Source organism: Capricornis sumatraensis, chromosome 5, assembly GCF_032405125.1.
Source record: "Capricornis sumatraensis isolate serow.1 chromosome 5, serow.2, whole genome shotgun sequence".
NCBI lineage: Eukaryota > Metazoa > Chordata > Mammalia > Artiodactyla > Bovidae > Capricornis > Capricornis sumatraensis.
In genome coordinates, this window is record NC_091073.1 from 17,530,215 (window position 1) to 17,551,224 (window position 21,010).

At 41.9% G+C, this 21,010-nt stretch overlaps 1 protein-coding gene across 1 annotated transcript in view; it reads left to right on the forward strand.

The window, feature by feature from the left end:
* ASB4 (ankyrin repeat and SOCS box containing 4) overlaps positions 1-20,663 on the forward strand; it is an 83,190-nt gene extending 62,527 nt beyond the window's left edge. Inside the window, exons 4-5 of the mRNA XM_068973454.1 lie at positions 19,193-19,306; positions 20,475-20,663. Of these exons, the coding sequence (XP_068829555.1) occupies positions 19,193-19,306; positions 20,475-20,663 (303 nt within the window). The remainder of the gene's footprint in view (positions 1-19,192; positions 19,307-20,474) is intronic.
* The last annotated feature ends 347 nt before the right edge of the window (positions 20,664-21,010 follow it).

The following is a 21,010-nucleotide window of genomic DNA, read 5'->3' on the forward strand; positions in this document are numbered from 1 at the left end:
GGGGAGCTGGGCCGATGGGCAGCAGGGTAATGGGGACTCAGAGGGTGGCTCAGTCTGAAATCGCCAAGTCACTCAAGCCTGTTGGAGGCCTGGCTAACTGCCTTTGACCTTCAATCTGACCTTCCATTTGTTATATACCCCTAGCTATCTCAGCCTAGTCCACGTTTGTTTGAAATCTGGGCTGAGAGCAGAAAAAGAGCAAGAACAGCAGGTAATTCTCCATGGCTTGTGTGAACACCAGTGAACTGGTAGTGGCTTCCTGGGGGACTGAATGGGCAAGATCAGAAGGATACTGATCGTCTGCAGAAGCGGCAAATGGCGTCACATGTGCACAAGCGTCTCTTCCGCAGATGTCTGCTCTATAGACGACAGAGCCTGCTTTAGAACTGGTTTGAATATATGGAAGGGCGGCTCAGTTTTCTAGTTTAATGAAAACGAACATTTATTAAGAATTAATAGTTAATATTTATTATAGAAAAATTATATTTATTAAGCACACATAAATCATCTTACGTTTCTTAATTTAATTCATTTAATTCTGTAATAATCTGATAAGGTAGATTATATTATTATACCTATTCTATAAAGGAGGAAACTCAGGCACAGAATAGTTAAGCAATTTGTCTGATCTCACACAGTGGCACTGTAGGTATTCTACCTTAGTTCACTTGGTGCTAGTGTTTAATTTTATAATATACTACAATCTTTATTTTAATAGTATTTATTGATAATTTCTAATGGGCTGCTGCTGCTGCTAAGTCGTTTCAGTCATGTGCAACCCCATAGACAGCAGCCCACCAGGCTCCCCCATCCCTGGGATTCTCCAGGCAAGAACACTGGAGTGGGTTGCCATTTCCTTCTCCAATGCAGGAAAGTGAAAAGTGAAAGCGAAGTCGCGCAGTCATGTCCACCTCTTGGCGACCCCATGGACAGTAGCCCACCAGGCTCCTCTGTCCATGGGATTTTCCAGGCAAGAGTGCTGGAGTGGGGTGCCATTGCCTTCTCCGTCTAATGGGCTAGTAGGGACCAAATATTAACAATATTGGCAAGACTAATACATGGTCACTACTCTTAGTTAGCTTAGGATCTAGCTGGAGAGACAAACACATAAAGAGGTAACTTTAATATTTCATGGTAAATGACAAAATAGAGGAGTGAAGGGTTCTATAGCGCATGGGAGAGAGTTTAGCAGTAAGTTGATGATGGTACTTAATTTGGAAACCAAAATGCCCTTCACCTAAAATAAATCGAATGATAACGTACCTAGGACCCCACTCATCTAAAAGAATTAACAGGCTGCAGAGGAGTTTTATGTGCTCACGAATGCAGGGTCACAGAAAGCTAGCTGACAGGAGTTTTACCAAATTCACAGCCAGCTTCTACCTCCTACCTCGGTAAAATGTCTGAAGTCCTGCAGTGGGAAGGTTAGTTGGAAGAGAAGTTCCACTAAAGATATTTAGGGGAGGTGCACTCAGCACATTCCATACAGTCGACCCACAGACATCCCAGTGCAGATGTGATGAGTCTGATGATTCCTGAGATCTCAGGAAGGAATATTCTTTTGGTTGTCGGTGTTTCAATGGAGGACTTTTTTTTTCTTTAAAATTGTATGTAATTCCCATAATGTCCTGGAACTTTATCAAACTTTTATAGAGAATTCCAAGAGGTTGTGGCTCAGCTGGTAAAACAATCTGCCTGCAATGCGGGAGACCTGGGTTCAATCCTTGGGTCGGGAAGATCCGCTGGAGAAGGGAAAAGCTACCCACTCCAGTATTCTGGCCTGGAGAATTCTATGGACTGTAGAGTCCATGGGGGTCACAAAGAGTTGAACACGACTAAGCGACTTTGACTTTCACCTTCCAAAAGATTATGGTGATTAGAAATAAGATAATAAATAATGTTACAATAATATCCTTTGTTGAGTTCTAGATAGGCTTTATACAGATTATTTACTTTTATTTTTATAATAACCTCTGAGGTAGGCATTGATATTATCCTCATTTAAAAGGTGATGGAATTCAGATACTTTTCTAAAGTCACGCAGAGTAAGTGGTCAAGCTCATTTATTTGTTTACTGAACTGTATATTTCCCTTTAAAAAATTATTTTTTACTGGAGTATAGTTGGTTTCTAATGTGTTGGTTTCTGCTGTATAGCAGAGTGAATCAGATATATCCATTTATTTAACAAGATTCCCTGAGTACCTATTATGTGCCAGGAACTGTTCCAGGAGATGGAGACAGAGCCGTGAATTAAACAAGGGCCTTCATGGAAGTTGCTGTCTAGTGGGAGGTAGGGAAAAACAAAACAGCAGATGAAATAACTACACTCTGCTACGTTAGGTGCTGTGGAGACAGTAAAGCAAGGTAAATAAAATAAGAGACTGTGGGGTTGCTTCGGTTTACGTATGTGCTATTTTACAGAGGCTGATTAGAGAAAATGGGAATGTGAAGAAGCAAGCCATGTGGATACCTGGGGGTGGGCGGAGGTGGGAGGGGAGCATTCTAGGCATAAGAAAGCAGGCGCGAAGATTCTGAGGTAAGAGAGGGCTAAACATGTTTAAGGAAGCCAGAGTGCCTGAAGTGGGGTGAGAAAGAGGAAGGAGAGGTCGGAGGGGCATATGAGAAGGTGGTTTGCAGACCATTTATATGGCCTTGTAGGCTGTGCTCATGGGCTTTCCAGGTGGTGCTAGTGGTAAAGAACCCACCTGGCAACGCATGAGGCATCAGAGACCTGGGCTCCATCGCTGGGTCAGGAAGATCCCCTGGAAGAGGGCGTGGGAACCCACTCCAGTATTCTTGCCTGAAGGATCCAGTGGACAGAGGAGCCTGGCGGGCAGCAGTCCATGGGGTCATAAAGAGTTGGACATGACAGAAGCGACTTAGCAAGCATGTACTGGTTGAATATAGGTGGCATTTCAAATAAGATGAGGGCTAGGTTGCCACTGGGCTAGACAACTAGTCTAGTTTTACTGGGGACCTCAACAAGAGTTATTTTGGTGGGACATTGGTGAGAAAAGGTTAATCGAAGTGGATTCAAAGGAAAAAGGGAAAAATGGAAGTGAAACCAGTGGAGAATTGGAGGCATTTTCTTAAAATGGAAGCGTAGCTGGAAGCCAATGAAGGCTGATGTGTTTGTTGACGGATGGGAGTGTCCTAGGAAAGGGAGAAAAACGCCTTGCAGGCAATTACTTGAGCACCGTCTTGATGTGGAGACAGAAGATGGGGTCTAGGGCCCAAATGGAGGTGGTGTTCTTAGCGCAGTTCATCCATCATAGTAGAAGGGAAAGCAGTGCCTGTGTACCCAGATGTGGGGATGTTGGTAGATATGTTAATAAGAGTTTGTACAAGTTCTATTAAAATTGCTTCTGTTTTCTCAATGAAGAATGAGAAGTGGATGGAGATGAGGTCTGAAGGCTTAAGGCAAAGGTGAAGGTGTGAGATGTTTATCATGGGGAGCAAATGGACTTGGGAAATATAGTAGGGTTGCTGGTTGGCTCAAGCCTATTAAAGGTTAATAGTCATGTGTTTGATTCAGAATGAGGTCTGTCTGAGTCCTGAGCCTAAGCCCTTAGATTTAGCAGTTTCCACTGTGTTTTCTGATATTACCCAGGAAGTGTAATAAAACCTGAAGGATCACAACACAAGAAGAGACCTAAAGAGGTCATTATATTTAATTCTCAAGACCTTAGGGAGAACTAGTGCTCTTACTGTGTTTGAAAATCTCCATAAGGCAGATTCTACAGCATTCCCTTCCTTGGGCATCTCGTGGATTTTGGACCCCTACCCCTACTCCAAGCATCCCTTCCTTTTTTTTTTTTTTTTGGTAAATCATATAAACTAATCCTTTACTTCTTATTCCTGACCTAGAATAACTCATATGTATCCTAGTAAATTTTTACATCTTTGTGAAATCAACCTTGAATATATTCACTGGAAGAACTGATGCTGAAGCTGAAGCTCCAATACTTTGGCCACCTGATACAAAAGAGCTGACTTATTGGAAAAGTGCCTGATGCTGGGGAAGATTGAGGGCAGGAGGAGAAGGGGGCAACAGAGGATGAGATGGTTGGATGGCATTGCCGACTCGATGGACATGAACTTGGGCACACTCTGAGAGATAGTGAAGGACAGGGAAGCCTGGTGTGCTACAGTCCATGGGGTTGCAAAGAGACACGACTTAGTGACTGAATAATCAGTTTGTACCTAAGGCTTCCCTTTTCCCACATCAAGGTTTGTATTTCTCCCAAGTTTTTAGCTATTACTTATTTTTGCCTCTGGATCTTGGTCAAGGTATGTCTGAAAATATCAAGAATTAGAACAATGCTTAACCCTTATATTTTCTTTATAAAATTTGAGGAAAGACTGCTGCCTAAATGGCCTGGAAAAATATTCATAACATCTACTGTTGAAGGCACCTGGTTGGCCTCAGTTGTTAATTCTCACCTTCCTTGCAATTTCCTCATTGACCAATGGGCTTTGGAATGAAAAAAATACTTTTTTTATGATAACTTTTGATGCAAGCACCTTAGAAATAAAGTCAGTTGGTCATATTCTATGATAAACTGAACAACTTTTATTTAAAGTACAGTGATCCATAATTTTTAGCTATGAATATCTACTTCTTAGCTGGCACCCATTTTCTGGATCATACACACTGGTATCTAGATTTGGCTAAAACAGTAGGTATTAACAATCTAACCCTAACTCAGCATTTTAAACTACATATGAAAGCCGCTGTGCTGCTGCTGCTGCGTCACGTCAGTCGTGTCCGACTCTGCGCAACCCCATAGACGGCAGCCCACCAGGCTCCCCCATCCCTGGGATTCTCCAGGCAAGAACACTGGAGTGGGTTGCCATTTCCTTCTCCAGTGCATGAAAGTGAAACGTGAAAGTGAAGTCATGTCTGACTCCTAGCGACCCCACGGACTGCAGCCTACCAGGCTCCTCTGTCCATGGGATTTTCCAGGCAAGAGTACTGGAATGGGTTGCCATTGCCTTCTCCACTTATGAAAGGGTTCCTATTTAAAATTTTTACCTCTGCTTTGTCACTCATGACTAGTGAAATTCATTCTAGACTTTGCCATGCTATGCATATCAGGAATAAAGAAGCATAGAATTTGGGGGGGAGGGGCGTCAGATAAATTTGTGACTGCCACTCACCTAAGAGTGTGATTTTGAATGAATATCTTACTTCTGGAGCCTCAGTTTCCTCCCCTGTGAAATGGATATGCTCTATGCCTTGGCAGTAATATGCAGACTGATTCCTTCACTAGCAAGTAATGAACCATACTCATAATACATCACAAATATGCTCAGAGCCCAGAAGATGGTGCCAAACATATTTGTATTTTTTTCTAGAGTCAATTTCGGTTCTTGCAAGGTCCCGCCCCCAATTCCTCACGCCAACCTTCATTCTGCATCTATAAATATCTTTCCCTTGGACTACCTCCATTTTTTAATCTCCACCCACATCTCACTCTTCATAGTGGGACTTCTAGAAGACCAAAAAAAAAAAAATCAGTTTCTTTCTAATATGACTCATTTCATAAAGCATAATTTTGTGTATATTTATGCTCTAAGGCCATCTTCCTTCCAGGGAAGAGGATGGAGAGAGACCGAGGGCATGGAGGTGCCAGAGATACATACCTTGCCACTTTATCCATGAATAATTATATCCTTCTCCTAAGGTTGTTTTAAGAATGAAACACAGTAATATTTTAAAAGTGTTTATCATTTCTGGTCATATGTGTGTGCTAAGTTGCTTCAGTCATGTCCGACTCTTGCAACCCCGTGGATTGTAGCCCATCAGGCTCCTCTGTCCATAAGACTCTCCAGTTAAGAATACTGGAGTGGGTTGCCAGGCAACCATTAAATAAATAGTAACTGTATCTGCTGTTACCATTACTTATCTGTTGAGCAGTAAAATCAGTTACCCCACACCTGGTTTGCCCACAGCGGTTTCCCAGGAGAGACAAGGTTTGAGAATGCCTAGAGACTAAATGTTGAGTTTTATTCTGAAATCCCCTGCTGGGAGACTGTGGATAAAACAGATCTCCGCAAAAGTAAGTTGTTCAGTTGCTAAGTCATGTCTGACTTGCTGTGACCCAATAGACTGCAGCATGCCATGCTTCCCTGACCTTCACCATCTCCCCGAGTTTGCTCAAAATAATGTCCACTGAGTTGGTGATGCCATCCAACCATCTCATCCTTTGTCCCCCCTTCTCTTCTTGCCTTCAATCTTGCCCAGTATCAGAGTCTTTTCCAATGAGTCGGCTCTTCACGTCAGGTGGCCAAAGTATTGAAGGTTCAGCTTCAACATCAGTCCTTCCAATGAATATTCAGGACTGATTTCCTTTAGGACTGACGGGTTTGATCTCCTAACTGTCCAAGGGACTCTCAAGAGTCTTCTCCAGCACCAATGTTCAAAAGCATCAAAAGTAAGTAAAAGATCCTTGTCTCATTTCCGGGTAAGAATCTCATTAGGGGTTGAGTTGCTGCTTCCCATCCCCCCAGGAGCGTGGTGCTGGTGGGGCGGAGCCACAGGCGACTCCAGATGGTGGAGGGAGAACCTGGTCCCAAAGGACTGCTTCCTCCTGGCTCACAGATGGAGGGAAGTGGCTTCTGAAAGGTTTCCTGCGGGGCTGCTGATCTGGAGAACAGCAGTGGTCAAGCTAGAAACACACCTGCCTCCCCTTCCAAAGATGTACCCAAGGGGTCATCGTGTCTTCCTCTTCAATTTTAGAGTCAAAGTGGTCTTCACCAATTAGGTAAGGTCTTTAAAATTTCCAACCTCAAACAATTGCTGCTTCAAAAACAAAAAGACATTCTGCCAGATTCCTAAAGATTTCTTTCAGTTACTGCCAGACTTTCTTGGCTAGACCTCTGGTGTAAGAGAAGGAAAGCACTTCCTTCTGGGATTGGAGATCACCAGCAGTTCGATTTTAGAAAGAAGTCCTATCAGAAGGTTACCCGTGGAGGAAGGGAATGTGACTATACTGAAAGTCCTAAAATTGAGATGTTGCCTTCTGGGATTCCGCCCTCGGCTTGTGGTGCAGAAAGGATTGGTAGCTATACGAATCTGCCTATGGCTCTGGACAGTAGAACATCCCTCTCCTCGACATGTAACTTCTTGAGGCTGGTAAGACAATTATAATGACAAACTGTATTGAAACTGAAGTTAATGCTTTTTTACAAAGTGCCAGACTAGAGGGGACAGGTCTTTAAATGGAATTTCCGTTCTCCCACAAGAAATCTTCCAGATGTGAAGAAGATCTTAAGTCCTGTTCACAAAGGCAGTTTTCTGAGAGATAACAGCAAGGGAAGTAGGAAGAGGGGCTTAGTAACTAACTGTGGGTATAAGTTCTCATTTGGCCGCGTGATTTTGAAGTCCCTTAATCTTTCAGAACCAAGAGAAAACAAAGATTAAAAATACTAGCTTTCCAGGAATGTCTGAACAGTGAGTAAGGCATGTAAACCATTGAGCCTGGTAGGTGCTCAACAAAATTTCTTCCTTTCCTTTTCCTCCCAAAATGTACTCTTGGTCCATTGTAGGAGTCTTTCCTACCAGCCTTGCTTTAGCAGCTTCACTCACCTGTAGAATAATATAAAATTACATGTTCCAGGGAACACTGTCTGTGGTTGCCATCTTATTCAGTTCTGTTTTGCTGCTCTGAGTTCCTCTAATTTGGCCATATGCTAAAGAGATTTAAGGATTTAGTTGGCTACTGGTAGATGGCTGGTATTTTAAATGTTTTTGTTGCTACCCAATAGACTGAATAAGAGAACTGGCCCCTTTCCAAAGGAAAACTAAAGAAAAACTATTCAATTTAATATGCAGATGCTTCAAAGTGATTTAGAACAACTACTCCACAGCCCGACTTTCCAAAGAGAAAGTCATCTTTACGACAAGTATGACTGACTCATTTATCCAGAAGATAAAGTGATTTGTTCTCTTGTGGATGAGGAATTCAGTTTCCTTATTTACAAGGAACAAGGTCAGAGCTGAAGATGCTGTCTTCCAAATACAAAACAAATTTGTGGAGGGTGTATTTCACTGAAAGCCACCAGTATGTAATTTATGTATAAATTACATAAAGGGAAAAAAAAAAGAATTATAGGGTCTGCAATTGCTTTCCAGGGTACAGAAGGACATTTGATTTTTTTTTTCCTTCAGCATAATTCAGAAGCAAGTGATACCCTAGGGAGCCAAGACTGGGTTTTCTTGCAGGGCAAGAAAGACATTTTCTGGGGAAGGAAAAGGTATGTAAAAGTTTGGGGGAGGTAAAGAAGATTTCTGCCATTGAACCATTCTGCATATGAAGCCCAGAGTATAAGCAGTCTCCTTGATCATCAGGTACCTTTCTGCACACAAAGATATCAATATAAAAGGGCAGACATAGCTTTAGAATTTCTCTGCTGAAGTGGCTTATAGGTGGCACTTGTATTGGAAGGGTGGCAGGGAGATTTACCTTGAATCTGTTTTCTGATTTATGCTTTTAGGGGTCAGATGATGAGGGGAAGGGTCTTAAGGTCTCTCCAGTTGCCACCTTTTGTCCAACTCTTCTTCTAAGAAGGGAGAATAGAGACCCCGGAGATGTGCAAAAGGTGAAGTCTCCCGGGTTTGCAAAGAGAAAGCGGAAGCTTCTGCCTCCTGGGTCCGCACCAATCCCTCCTCATTTGGTGATCAAGGTTCCTGGGAGTCACTGCAGAGAGATGATTTAGAGTTTGCTTTCTCAAGCATCTCTTTTCTGTTGTTGCCTGGTGAAATGGTTACTGAGGCTTAAAGAAGGCATGTCCAGCTGTCTTAGTTCTGGAAGAAGCTAGACGTGTCCACTCACAGAGTTGGGAGGCTGTCAGGCTAAAAGGAGCCTTTCCTGCTGTGAGCACCATCTTCTGCCAGCAGAAAACTTACTAGTCAGTGTAAGCAAAACCCAACGCGGCAGGCAGGCTTTAGACTTTGTGTGTCTCAAGATGGATGTTGAAGGACTACTTGAAATTTTTTATCCTAATGAAAGGTAAGTTATCTCCGTGTGATATATGGGAGTATGCCAGGTGCAAACTGAAGCACCAAATGTATGAAGTTAGGCTCCTGAACTATGAATGAATTGTATTCCTGTATACAAGTGGCGCTGGTGTTAGGGAACCCACCTGCCAGTGCAGGAGACATCAAAGGCCTGGAATCCCTGGGTCGGGAAGATCCCCTGGAGGTGGGCACAGCAATCCACTCCAGTACTCTTGCCTGGAGAGTCCAGTGGACAGGGAGCCTGGCAGGGTACAGTCCACAGGATCACGAAGAGTCGGACATGACTGAAGTGACTTAGCACAGCATACATAACTCAGTTTGAACTGTTTCTGAATAGAGGCCGGGAACAGGGTTGCCAGACAAAATATAGGATGCTCAATTAAATTTGAAATTCATCAGTAAAAAGTAACTTTTAGTATGAATATGTCCCATGCATTACTGAGGCCATATTTATCCTAAAAACACCCTACATTATTATTATTATTTGCTAAATCAGGAAACCCTAGGTGAAAAATAAAGTGTGTGTACAAGAGGAGAGTTAACTTTTGGCCACATCTCCTCTGTGTTCAATGTGTTGGCAGGAAGTGGGAGGTAAGGAATTCCTAAAGCCGGATTGCCTGTACTGGGCATGTGGGCATTGTGTCTTTAAGCCTAACCAGTGTGGTTTCCATGAAGAGTGAGTGTAGCCTGGGAATTCATGCAGCGCAGAAGTCAGTGTTCTGAATGGGCACCTCAACTACAGGCTGCCTGACTTCCCCATGCTCTTTGTTTTCGGAATTCCTGTACAAGTATACTTTTGACTCAGGCCTTGGATTGATTTCACCTGGCGTCTACGTCCTGGTAACTCTTACATTTAAATCTTCATTTTGGATTACTCATCTGATTACCTGCGTACTTTTCACCATGGTATATTCCTCCAGAAAGCATGTATCTGGGAGTCTTTAGAGAAGGATGTATATAGAGGTCTTGATGGATGCTATTTTCATTATTATTATTAACATCTTTGCATTAAAAAGGGAGCTATTTTGAAATTTCAACAAAATCCAGCCTATAATTACTGTAATGATTATAATAAAGAATGTTTCTTATTCCAGATGTCTGTGCAATAAGATTTGTGTCCTTAAACCATTCATTTCACTGGTCATTACTTAAGGATTAAAATAAGGTTATCAGACTACATTTGAAAAGGCCTAAAACCATGCTTTCTCTTTGTGTGCCTCTTGGGGTTTCAGTTTCCTTATCTTCAAGTTAAAGGTATTAGATAATCCCTAGGGTCCTAAATCAAATCCCTTATGATTATACAGTGGAAGTGAGAAATAGATTTAAGGGACTAGATCTGATAGGTAGAGTGCCTGATGAACTATGGAATGAGGTTCATGACATTGTACAGGAGACAGGGATCAAGACCATCCCCATGGAAAAGAAATGCAAAAAAGCAAAATGGCTGTCTGGGGAGGCCTTAGAAATAGCTGTGAAAAGAAGAGCGGCAAAAAACAAAGGAGAAAAGGAAAGATATAAGCGTCTGAATGCAGAGTTCCAAAGAATAGCAAGAAGAGATAAGAAAGCCTTCTTCAGTGATCAATGCAAAGAAATAGAGGAAAACAACAGAATGGGAAAGACTAGAGATCTCTTCCAGAAAATTAGAGATACCAAGGGAACATTTCATGCAAAGATGAGCTCGATAAAGGACAGAAATGGTATGGACCTAACAGAAGCAGAAGATATTAAGAAGAGGTGGCAAAAATACACAGAAGAACTGTACAAAAAGGATCTTCACGACCAAGATAATCACGATGGTGTGATCACTCACCTAGAGCCAGACATCCTGGAATGTGAAGTCAAGCGGGCCTTAGAAATCATAACTACAAACAAAGCTAGTGGCGGTGATGGAATTCCAGTTGAGCTATTTCAAATCCTAAAAGATGATGCTGTGAAAATGGTGCACTCAATATGCCAGCAAATTTGGAAAACTCAGCAGTGGCCACAGGAGTGGAAAAGGTCAGTTTTCATTCCAATCCCAAAGAAAGGCAATGCCAAAGAATGCTCAAACTACCACACAATTGCACTCATCTCACATGCTAGTAAAGTAATGCTCAAAATTCTCCAAGCCAGGCTTCAGCAATACATGAACCGTGAACTTCCTGATGTTCAAGCTGATTTTAGAAAAGGCAGAGGAACCAGAGACCAAGTTGCCAACATCCGCTGGACCATGGATAAAGCAAGAGAGTTCCAGAAAAACATCTATTTCTGCTTTATTGACTATGCCAAAGCCTTTGACTGTGTGGATCACAACAAACTGTGGAAAATTCTGAGAGAGATGGGAATACCAGACCACCTGACCTGCCTCTTGAGAAATCTGTATGCAGGTCAGGAAGCAACAGTTAGAACTGGACATGGAACAACAGGCTGGTTCCAAATAGGAAATGGAGTACGTCAAGGCTGTATATTGTCACCCTGCTTATTTAACTTATGGGCAGTGTACATCATGAGAAATGCTGGACTGGAAGAAGCACAAGCTGGAATCAAGATTGCCAGGAGAAATATCAATAACCTCAGATATGCAGATGACACCACCCTTATGGCAGAAAGTGAAGAGGAACTAAAAAGCCTCTTGATGAAAGTGAAAGAGGAGAGTGAAAAAGTTGGCTTAAAGCTCAACATTCAGAAAACTAAGATCATGGCATCTGGTCCTATCACTTCATGGGAAATAGATGGGAAAACAGTGGAAACAGTGTCAGACTTTATTTTGGGGGGCTCCAAAATCACTGCAGATGGTGACTGCAGCCATGAAATTAAAAGACGCTTACTCTTTGGAAGAAAAGTTATGACCAACCTAGATAGCATATTGAAAAGTAGAGACATTACTTTTCCAACAAAGGTCCGTCTAGTCAAGGCTATGGTTTTTCCAGTGGTCATGTATGGATGTGAGAGTTGGTCTGTGAAGAAGGCTGAGTGCCGAAGAATTGATGCTTTTGAACTGTGGTGTTGGAGAAGACTCTTGAGAGTCCCTTGGACTGCAAGGAGACCCAACCAATCCATTCTGAAGGAGATCAGCCCTGGGATTTCTTTGGAAGGAATGATGCTAAAGCTAAAACTCCAGTACTTTGGCCACCTCATGCGAAGAGTTGACTCATTGGAAAAGACTCTGCTGCTGGGAGGGATTGGGGGCAGGAGGAGAAGGGGACGATTGAGGATGAGATGGCTGGATGACATCACGGACTCAATGGACGTGAGTCTGAGTGAACTCCGGGAGTTGGTGATGGACAGGGAGGCCTGGCGTGCTGCGATTCATGGGGTCGCAGAGTCGGACACGACTGAGCGACTGAACTAAAGGGTCCTTTGCAACCCTCACAGTCTCTGATACTGTTATGGTAGCTTATAAACTAGTGTTCAGAGCAGTCAGTCAGCCCCGGGTTTGTCTGTCTCTTTTCCACAGAGCTGCATATCTGCCATTCTCATCCCAACTACAGGAAAGAGCGGCCACATCTGCTTCAATTAAATTACCCAAGACCAAGGTCCTGGAAGAATTACCTCCTCACCTTGACAGCCATGTACCCATAGAGAAATCCTTCTAGTTACACTTTCCATAGACTCAGAAATGCTAACTCTTCAGAGGTCTCATAGCAATGGAAGTCTGACTCCAACCCTTAGGGGTTGATGCTAGAGGATTATTCTTTATTTATGTAGACCTAGCTGAAATATTGTCATCAGCTCAACTTTGTGCACTGTACCCAGAATATGTATGTGAATGGATCTTCTCATTAAACTAGTATTTATGTTGTGCACATTTGGACCTCACCACTGGGCAGGATGATTCCTTAGCTGGTTTGGAGCTTCGGTATGCACATTTAGTCTGCACTGCAGTTCTTAAATACAGGGACAGTTGAAAGGAATGGTGTGCTAGAACTGGCTTGCTGTAGCTTGCAAAAATTGATTATTAAATTACCAGGAGTTTTGCGAGCTGATTGTTAAATGCAAACATTATTAAAAATCAAGTCATACCAACCTACAACAAATAAAGCATATTAAAAACAAAAACTCAAAATGTATTATTAATACCTCCTTATTATTTTACTCGGCATATCTATGCTCTTGATATTATTTGCAAATATTGGAGCTGTTTGATGAAAACATATAATGTGCTACTGTACACCTCTTCCCTACCATATATTTAGAGAACTCATGTTGGTCACTTTACATAGGCCATGATGCAAGTGTTTACACCACAGAAACCAGCAAATGTTACCATTCAGACCTTGACTTATTTCTTTGTTGATGTCTAAATTTCCAAAATTAATGGAGAGAATGTTACTAATGTAGATTAAACTTAAAAATTTGCAGTGTGTGGTGTCTATAGCTCTTACATTGTGAATAGTGCAAAAAATTGAGAAAATCTGCTTCCAGTATTCAAAAAACTATTCAATGCTTCCACATAAAAGTCCTTATGTCATTGAATGAGTGACTTTCCAATGTGTCTTCATTGTTTCCCATTTGTGAAGCAATTGCTACTTAATGTAATAAAAATATCAACCGATATACACATAGGAACTACAGGCACTCTCCAGTTACAGACACAGACTAGCTCTGAACACAACTTACGTCTAAACAAAATTGATATAAAAAAAGTTAAAGCATTTAGAGAGCACCAGTCGGCCTTTTGGAATAGAAAATAAATCATATTGGATATTTTATTATTTGTAAATTGTGGGCTTCACATTCTTTATATTAGCAAAACATAAACTTATATACATATAGATACGTGTACAACTTTTTCTTTTTTTTTTTTTACAAAATGCCTGTTGAACATTTTCTGGCACATAATTGACTTAAACCTCTACTTGGTAGACCCCTTCTGGTTAGTCTATTTGTTGGGACTGACATAGTCCTCAGGTGAGGCCATGCTCCCTAAGACCATACCATGTGAAGCAGAAAAAGCTTTTGATAAAATTTCAATATTAATTTATGAGAAAAGCGCTCCAGAAAGAAGGCCTAGAGGGAATATGCCACAATATAATAAAGGCCACATATGACAGACCCACAGCTAACATCATATTCAATGGTGAAAAGCTGAAAGCATTTCCTCTGAGGTTAGGAACAAGACATGGATGGCCACTCTCACCACTTTCATTGAACTTAGTGTTGACTTCTGGAGTCACACAGACCTAAGTTTGAATCCTATCTCTGTCATTTACTAGCTAAATACTCTTGAATTTATATTCTTTCTGCCTTTGATTTTAAGTCTGTCATGCAGAGATAATTATAAGACTAACCTCACAGGGTTGTTGGAAAGTTCAGCATATGTTTAACACAGGCCATGGCACATGTAAGTTCTCAAAAATGGTAGCTGTAATTTTTTTTCCTACATCCTCTCTCCTGCCTATTAGGATTCATCAAGCTTCAGACCACAGTCCTCTACCTTTTCTGCTTATATTCATTTAGAGTGTAACTGGGAGAATGCAATGGCACCCCACTCCAGAACTCTTGCCTGGAAAACCCCATGGGTGGAAGACCCTGGTGGGCTACAGTCCATGGGGTCGCTAAGAGTTGGATACGACTGAGTGACTTCACTTTCACTTTTCACTTGCATGCATTGGAGAAGGAAATGGCACCCCACTCCAGTGTTCTTGCCTGGAGAATCCCAGGGACAGGGGAGCCTGGTGGGCTGCTGTCTATGGGGTCGCACAGAGTCGGACAAGACTGAAGTGACTTAGCAGCAGCAGCAGAGCCTGACCAGCACATTGTTTGGTGATTCACAATCTCCCCCTCCATCTTGACCTTCTCATTAGGGTATCTATTCATGCACATTGTAAACCAACCTTAGGACATAACATAGGAAATGCCTTCTGTTCATTGTCTGACCATCCTAAGATGAGAATGCCCTTCCCGTTTTCTCATTTCCATGGGTGGTGCCCTATTTGTGCTTGGTCTCAGGCTTCAAAGCTGCATTCTATACTCTCTGTATCTGATTATTCATTAAACCCTACTTATTCTTTCTCGCAGCCTCAGTTACCCTTCCTTCTCATGACTAACAGGGAAGCTGGCTGACAAGCCATTTGGTGCACTCCCATCCTTGATAGCCTTGTTTTTCCCTTTGTGGTCATGGTGCTCAAGAGACACTGATGATCTTTTAATTAATAAGTTAGTCTTTTATTATTTACTGACATGCATTGCTCTTGAACTCTTTGAAATATCAATGTCTTTTTCTCTTCAACTAGGCTGTAAGCTCCTTGATGACAAAAGCAGGATATGAACTCAGAATTACTGTCACAGTGCTTAACCCAGTGCTCAATAAAGGCTTCCCCATGGGATGAATTGATTGAGTATAACCCTTTCTTATTAAGAGTATGTTTTAAGTTGTTGCTTGTTTTAGCCACTAAGTCGTGTGTGGCCCTTTTGCAACCCCAAAGACTATAGCCTGCCTGGCTCCTTTGTCCATGGGATTCTCCAGGCAAGAATACTGGAGGGGGTTGCCATTTCCTTTTCTAAGAATATGTAAGTTTCTAGATGACATAGCTAGATGTAAATATGTAGCTTCCTAATGCCTGTTAGGTCAGTCCCATGCTCTTCAAGCTGACCTTCTAGTTATACTGTCAGCTGGTTCTATCTTACCTGCTCTTAACTTTATCTTCCTGAAATGGGCCCTTTAGTCAGGTGACTTTGGTACACACACACACACACACACACACAGTTTAGTTCAGTTCAGTTCAGTCGCTCAGTCGTGTCCGACTCTTTGTGAGTCGCAGCACACCAGGCCTCCATGTCCATCACCAACTCCCAGAGTTCACTCAGACTCACGTCCATCGAGTCAGTGATGCCATCCAGCCATCTCATCCTCTGTTGTCCCCTTCTCCTCCTGCCCCCAATCCCTCCCAGCATCAGAGTCTTTTCCAATGAGTCAACTCTTTGCATGAGGTGGCCAAAGTACTGGAGTTTCAGCTTTAGCATCATTCCTTCCAGATAAATCAGGGCTGATCTTGGTATTAAAATGATCATCCTTCCATCTTAGTTTTTTTTTGAAGTCCCAAGATATTGGGTACTTACCACCTCACACTGAAAAATGCAATGCCATACCACCTAAGAAGGACTTGTAAAGGTGGGAAAAACCAGTTTTGTGACTTTTGCCCAATAACAATAGCTGGAGGTTCAGAAGGACCAGGAAATTAGGAAGAAATTTTCCTTCAAAAAGTTAATTAAGTGCAGAGCCATGCCCACTTTCTAATGGTAGGCATACTGGTTTATCATAAAGGGTAAAACTCAGGAATAGACGATTAGAGATGATACATCAGGCAAGGCATGGGGAGGTACACAGAGCTTTCATGCCCTTTTGGAGCACATCGCCCTCCAAGTACGTTGATGTGCTCACCCACCTAGAAGCTGCCCGAAACACTATCTTTTAGGAAGTTTCATTAGGCATGACTGATGAAATCATTGGCCACTGGTGGTTGAACTCAGTCTCCAGCCCCTCTGTCTTTCCCTGGTGGTAGAAAGCAAGGTGCTTAAAAGTTCCAAGCCTGTAATCAAGGATTGGTCTTTCCAGTAACCAGTCTACATCTCAAAGCTCTCTCAGTTCAGTTCAGTTCAGTCGCTCAGTCATGTCCTACTCTTGGTGACCCCATGGACTGCAGTATGATAACCTCCCTGTGCATCACCAACTCCCAGCATTTACTCAAACTCATGTCCATTGAGTTGGTGATGCCATCCAACTATCTCATCCTCTGTTGTCCCCTTCTCCTCCCACCTTCAATCTTTTCCATCATAGGGTCTTTTCAAATGAGTCAGTTCTTTGCATCAGGTGGTCAAAGTATTGGAGTTTCAGCTTCAGCATCAGTCCTTCCAATGACTATTCAGGACTGATTTCCTTTAGGATGGACTGGTTGGATCTCCTTGCAGTCCAAGGGACTCTCAAGAGTCTTCTCCAGCACCACAGTTCAAAAGCATCAATTCTTCCGCACTCAGCTTTCTTTATATTCCAACTCTCACATCCATACATGACTTCTGGAAAAATCATAGCCTTGACTAGACGGACCTTTGTTGGCAAAGTAACGTCTATGCTTTTTAATATGCTCTCCAGGTTGGTCATAACTTTTCTTCCAAAAAGTAAGTGTCTTTTAATTTCATGACTGCAGTCACCATCTGCGGTAATTTTGGAGCCCCCCAAAATAAAGCCTATTGTTGTTTCCATTGTTTCCCCATGAAGTGATGGGACCAGATGCCATGATCTTAGTTTTCTGAATGTTGAGCTTTAAGCCAACTTTTTCACTCTTCTCTTTCACTTTCATCAAGAGGCTTTTTAGTTCCTCTTCACTTTCTGCCATAAGGGTGGTGTCATCTGCATATCTGAGAATATTGATATTTCTCCCAGCAATGTTGATTCCAGCCTGTGCTTCCTCCAGCCCAGCGTTTCTTGTGATGTACTCTGCATATAAGTTAAATAAGCAGGGTGACAATATACAGCCTTGATGCACTCCTTTCCCGATTTGGACCCAGTCTGTTGTTCCATGTCCAGTTCTAACTGTTGCTTCCTGACCTGCATACAGATTTCTCAGGAGGCAGGTCAGGTGGTCTGGTATTCCCATCTCTTTAAAAATTTAAGAATTCTTAAATTCTCTCTAGGAGCCCCATTGAGAGTTACTTCATTAAGATAATTGAATGATGTAAAGGAGCTCCATTTAAGGAGCTCTGTGTGTTAGGAACCAGAACAAAGATCAAGTATGTATTTCCTATCATCCCACATCCACAGGTACCTTCTTTCCAACTGCAGCTTGAAATGAGCCTAGGCTATGGGAGAGGAGAAACTTCTGAATAAAATTTAGAATTTCAGTTATTAAAGTAAAATCAACATTTTTATTACTGAAATGACATTTTTCTCCTGTCTAGAAAAAGTTAAGTAGAAACAGGTGTGAGTCCCACCCAAGGTGTCATGTCAGAAATGGAGAAGGGTTCTAGGCAGTAAGTTAGTGTGAGCAGGACAAGCGGAAATAATAAAGTGGTGTTTTCTTTATACCCTGTGAAGTGAGTCTGTTTCAAGACAACTGTTATGTTTGCTGACGCTACACATGTAGACAGGACTCTGAAGGCATGCAGGTGGGCATGACTGCATACACACACATACACACCCCTTTCTACCATTTAGGGTCTACAGTTGCACTCATCTCCTCCAAGAAATCTTTCCCGGTTAGCCCCAATCACATAGCTCTGCTTCTTGGAATTTCTATAATCCCTGTTTTTCAAACTTAACACATATGTGAACCAACCATACATCTTCACTGATCTTCACTTGTTCCATTTATGTGTTTTTGCTTCTCATTCTTACAGTAAGCCTCTCACCAGAAACCAGTATATTTTACTTTTGGGATATGTCTCCTATATCCCTCCATTGTCACTTAATAAAGGCTGCGTGATTGATTGGTCAGATGTGTCCAGATTTCATGGAGCCATCAGAAGTTAGTTAAATATTCCGTTTAGTCTAAAACCTAAAGCTAAATCTTCTGTCTCCTGATGGAGATGCTGGCTCCCTGGACTCAGCTTTCTGTTTTGTTGGTGGTGGTGGAGGTGGTTGCCCAAGGAACTGTTGAACAGAGCATGCTCATGAAAGAGCGAATCTTCATGCAGTCTTTCTTTTATTGCTGATTAAGGTGAAAATAGCAGTGAGTGTAGTTTGGTGTATGACACAGGTCCTCTTTAGGCGTTGTGCTGGGAAGATGCCTTTGATCAACATTCACGCTGCTCTACAGTTTGCGTTACCTCATAGTCACCAGTAGGCTTAAGTTCTTGGTTTATGAATATCCAGCTTTTTGCTAATAGAACTTTCTATAGAACTAGAAGCGTTTCCCAGACCGCTGGAAGTGTATTTTAAGATCAGCCTCTCTCAAAATTGCTTCAGTTACGGGCAGGGCATGCATTTCATCAGACTTCCATCTTCTTTGTTAGAAACCTCTTTTTTACTTTCTCCAGAATGATGAAGGAAATTAGTCTTATGTTATTTTAATCCTCCCATCTACCACTGGAGCTGGCAGTGTGTCCGAATACTTAAAAGCTTGAGACTTTGTCAGAGCATTTCAGGGCTAAAAGGAGGCTTATAGGTCCATGAAGTCTTGATGTCTCTGAGAGTGGAATGGATGAATCATATATGTGCACTGAACAAATAAAACTCTATGGTGTCTCTGTAGGTGATACAGGCCTGCCATTCATATCCCAAAGCAATTGAAGTTGTTGTTAACGCCTATGAACACATCAAGTGGAACGTGAAGTGGAAAAGAGCTATCCCTGATGATGACTTGGAGGTAAAGCATCCGTTCACTTCCTCTGGGTTTTCACTCCCCAGGACTTCCAGAACACAATGGAAGTACAGGAAATTCTAATTTTAAAAAAATGGGTTTTGAGACTGCTTTAAGAATTTGAGAATGCCACTCCAATATGAGACAAAGGGTTATAAAATGCAGGTGTGAGAATAGATAAATAAATAGGTATGTAACACTTGGGAGCATCTTGGGAATTTCTCCACCAAGGGGCAAGTTGAATAATTATATAAAGTTGACAGTTTTGCTTTCTTCCCCATCAATTTAGATGAATTTAATAACAACAACAACAACATTTGGTATTGCTCATATAGCATTTTTACCAGCAGATTAAACTGTTTTGTATAGCTTATAAAAGTGACTTTAATAAATTGCTTTGTATAGATTATTTTCATTCACTTCTAAATATCCTAAAGTCTTTAGTAAGCAGGTAACAGTATTAAAAACTGTGGGACTTCCCTGATAGTCCAGTAGTTAAAAGTCCATTTGCCAATGCGAGAGACGTGGGTTCCATCCCTGGTCTGGGATGGATCCCTGGGATCCTACATGCTGCAGGACCACTAAGCCTGTGCCCCACAACTACTGAGCCCAGCTCCAGAGCCCTCAAGCCAAAGCGATTGAACCACAACTAGAGAAAGCCCACACGCCACAAAGAAGACCCAGCGCAGCCATCAATAAAGAGACAGATGGATAAAACTGTGGCAAAAATATGCATAACGTTAGATTTAAAAAAAAAAAAAAAAAAACTCTGTGATGACTCATGCAGAAAGCTTTGCAAAGCTGAGTCCTCATGCCACACATGGACTTTGCTGCCTTTGTGAACCAGCTATTTCACTAGCCTTCTTTTCTTGGTTTTAGCCACCACAGCTGTCCCCAACATGGGAGAGGTGTTGGGCAGAGTGCAGAGCTCACTCGGCTTAAAGGCCAATGGCTTAGATGCAATGTTATTCTGCTACTTATTAGCTGCCTTAGCTTTGAAAGGTTGCTTAAGCTGTCTTAGCATTATTATTCATGTTTAATTTTGCCTCACCATCAGAGACTGTGGAAAGCTGCCATTAGGTGTAAAGTAGGGACTAAACACATCACTGTTGATTTCTATTGATGTAAACGGGAAGGCTTTTCTGACTTTAACATGTCTTGCCTTCTTTTTCAGAGACACTGGGATTTTTACCACTCTCTCTTCACCGTGTGCAGTAACTCTCCAAGGACTCTCATGCATTTATCAAGATGCGCCATTCGAAGAACGTTACACAGCAGATGTCACAGAGTAATTCCTTTGCTTTCCCTCCCATTGTCATTGAAAAAGTACTTGCTTTTAGAGCCGGAGGGAGTCATTTATTAAGCCTTATGAGGCAGAAGTTCCCAATCCTAGATCTTTAAGTGGACTCGCTGGGGAGACACAGTTTGCGTAAATAAAATGGTACTTGCGTTGATTATAACACCTCAGGGATGTAAAAACACTTTGCAAACACTGTGTCATTAATCCTAGGGTATCATGGTGAGGGGAAATAAACAAGAAGTAAAGTGAAGGTATTCTCAAAAATAAAAGCATATTCAGAAGGTACTGATGTAACAATAATACTGTGTATAGTGCACTTACTTGGTACCTGCTATAATTTTGTAAAAATTTTCATATATTATCTCATTTGAGAGGGGACCCAGGTTTTCTTACAACCAATCTCATTTTCT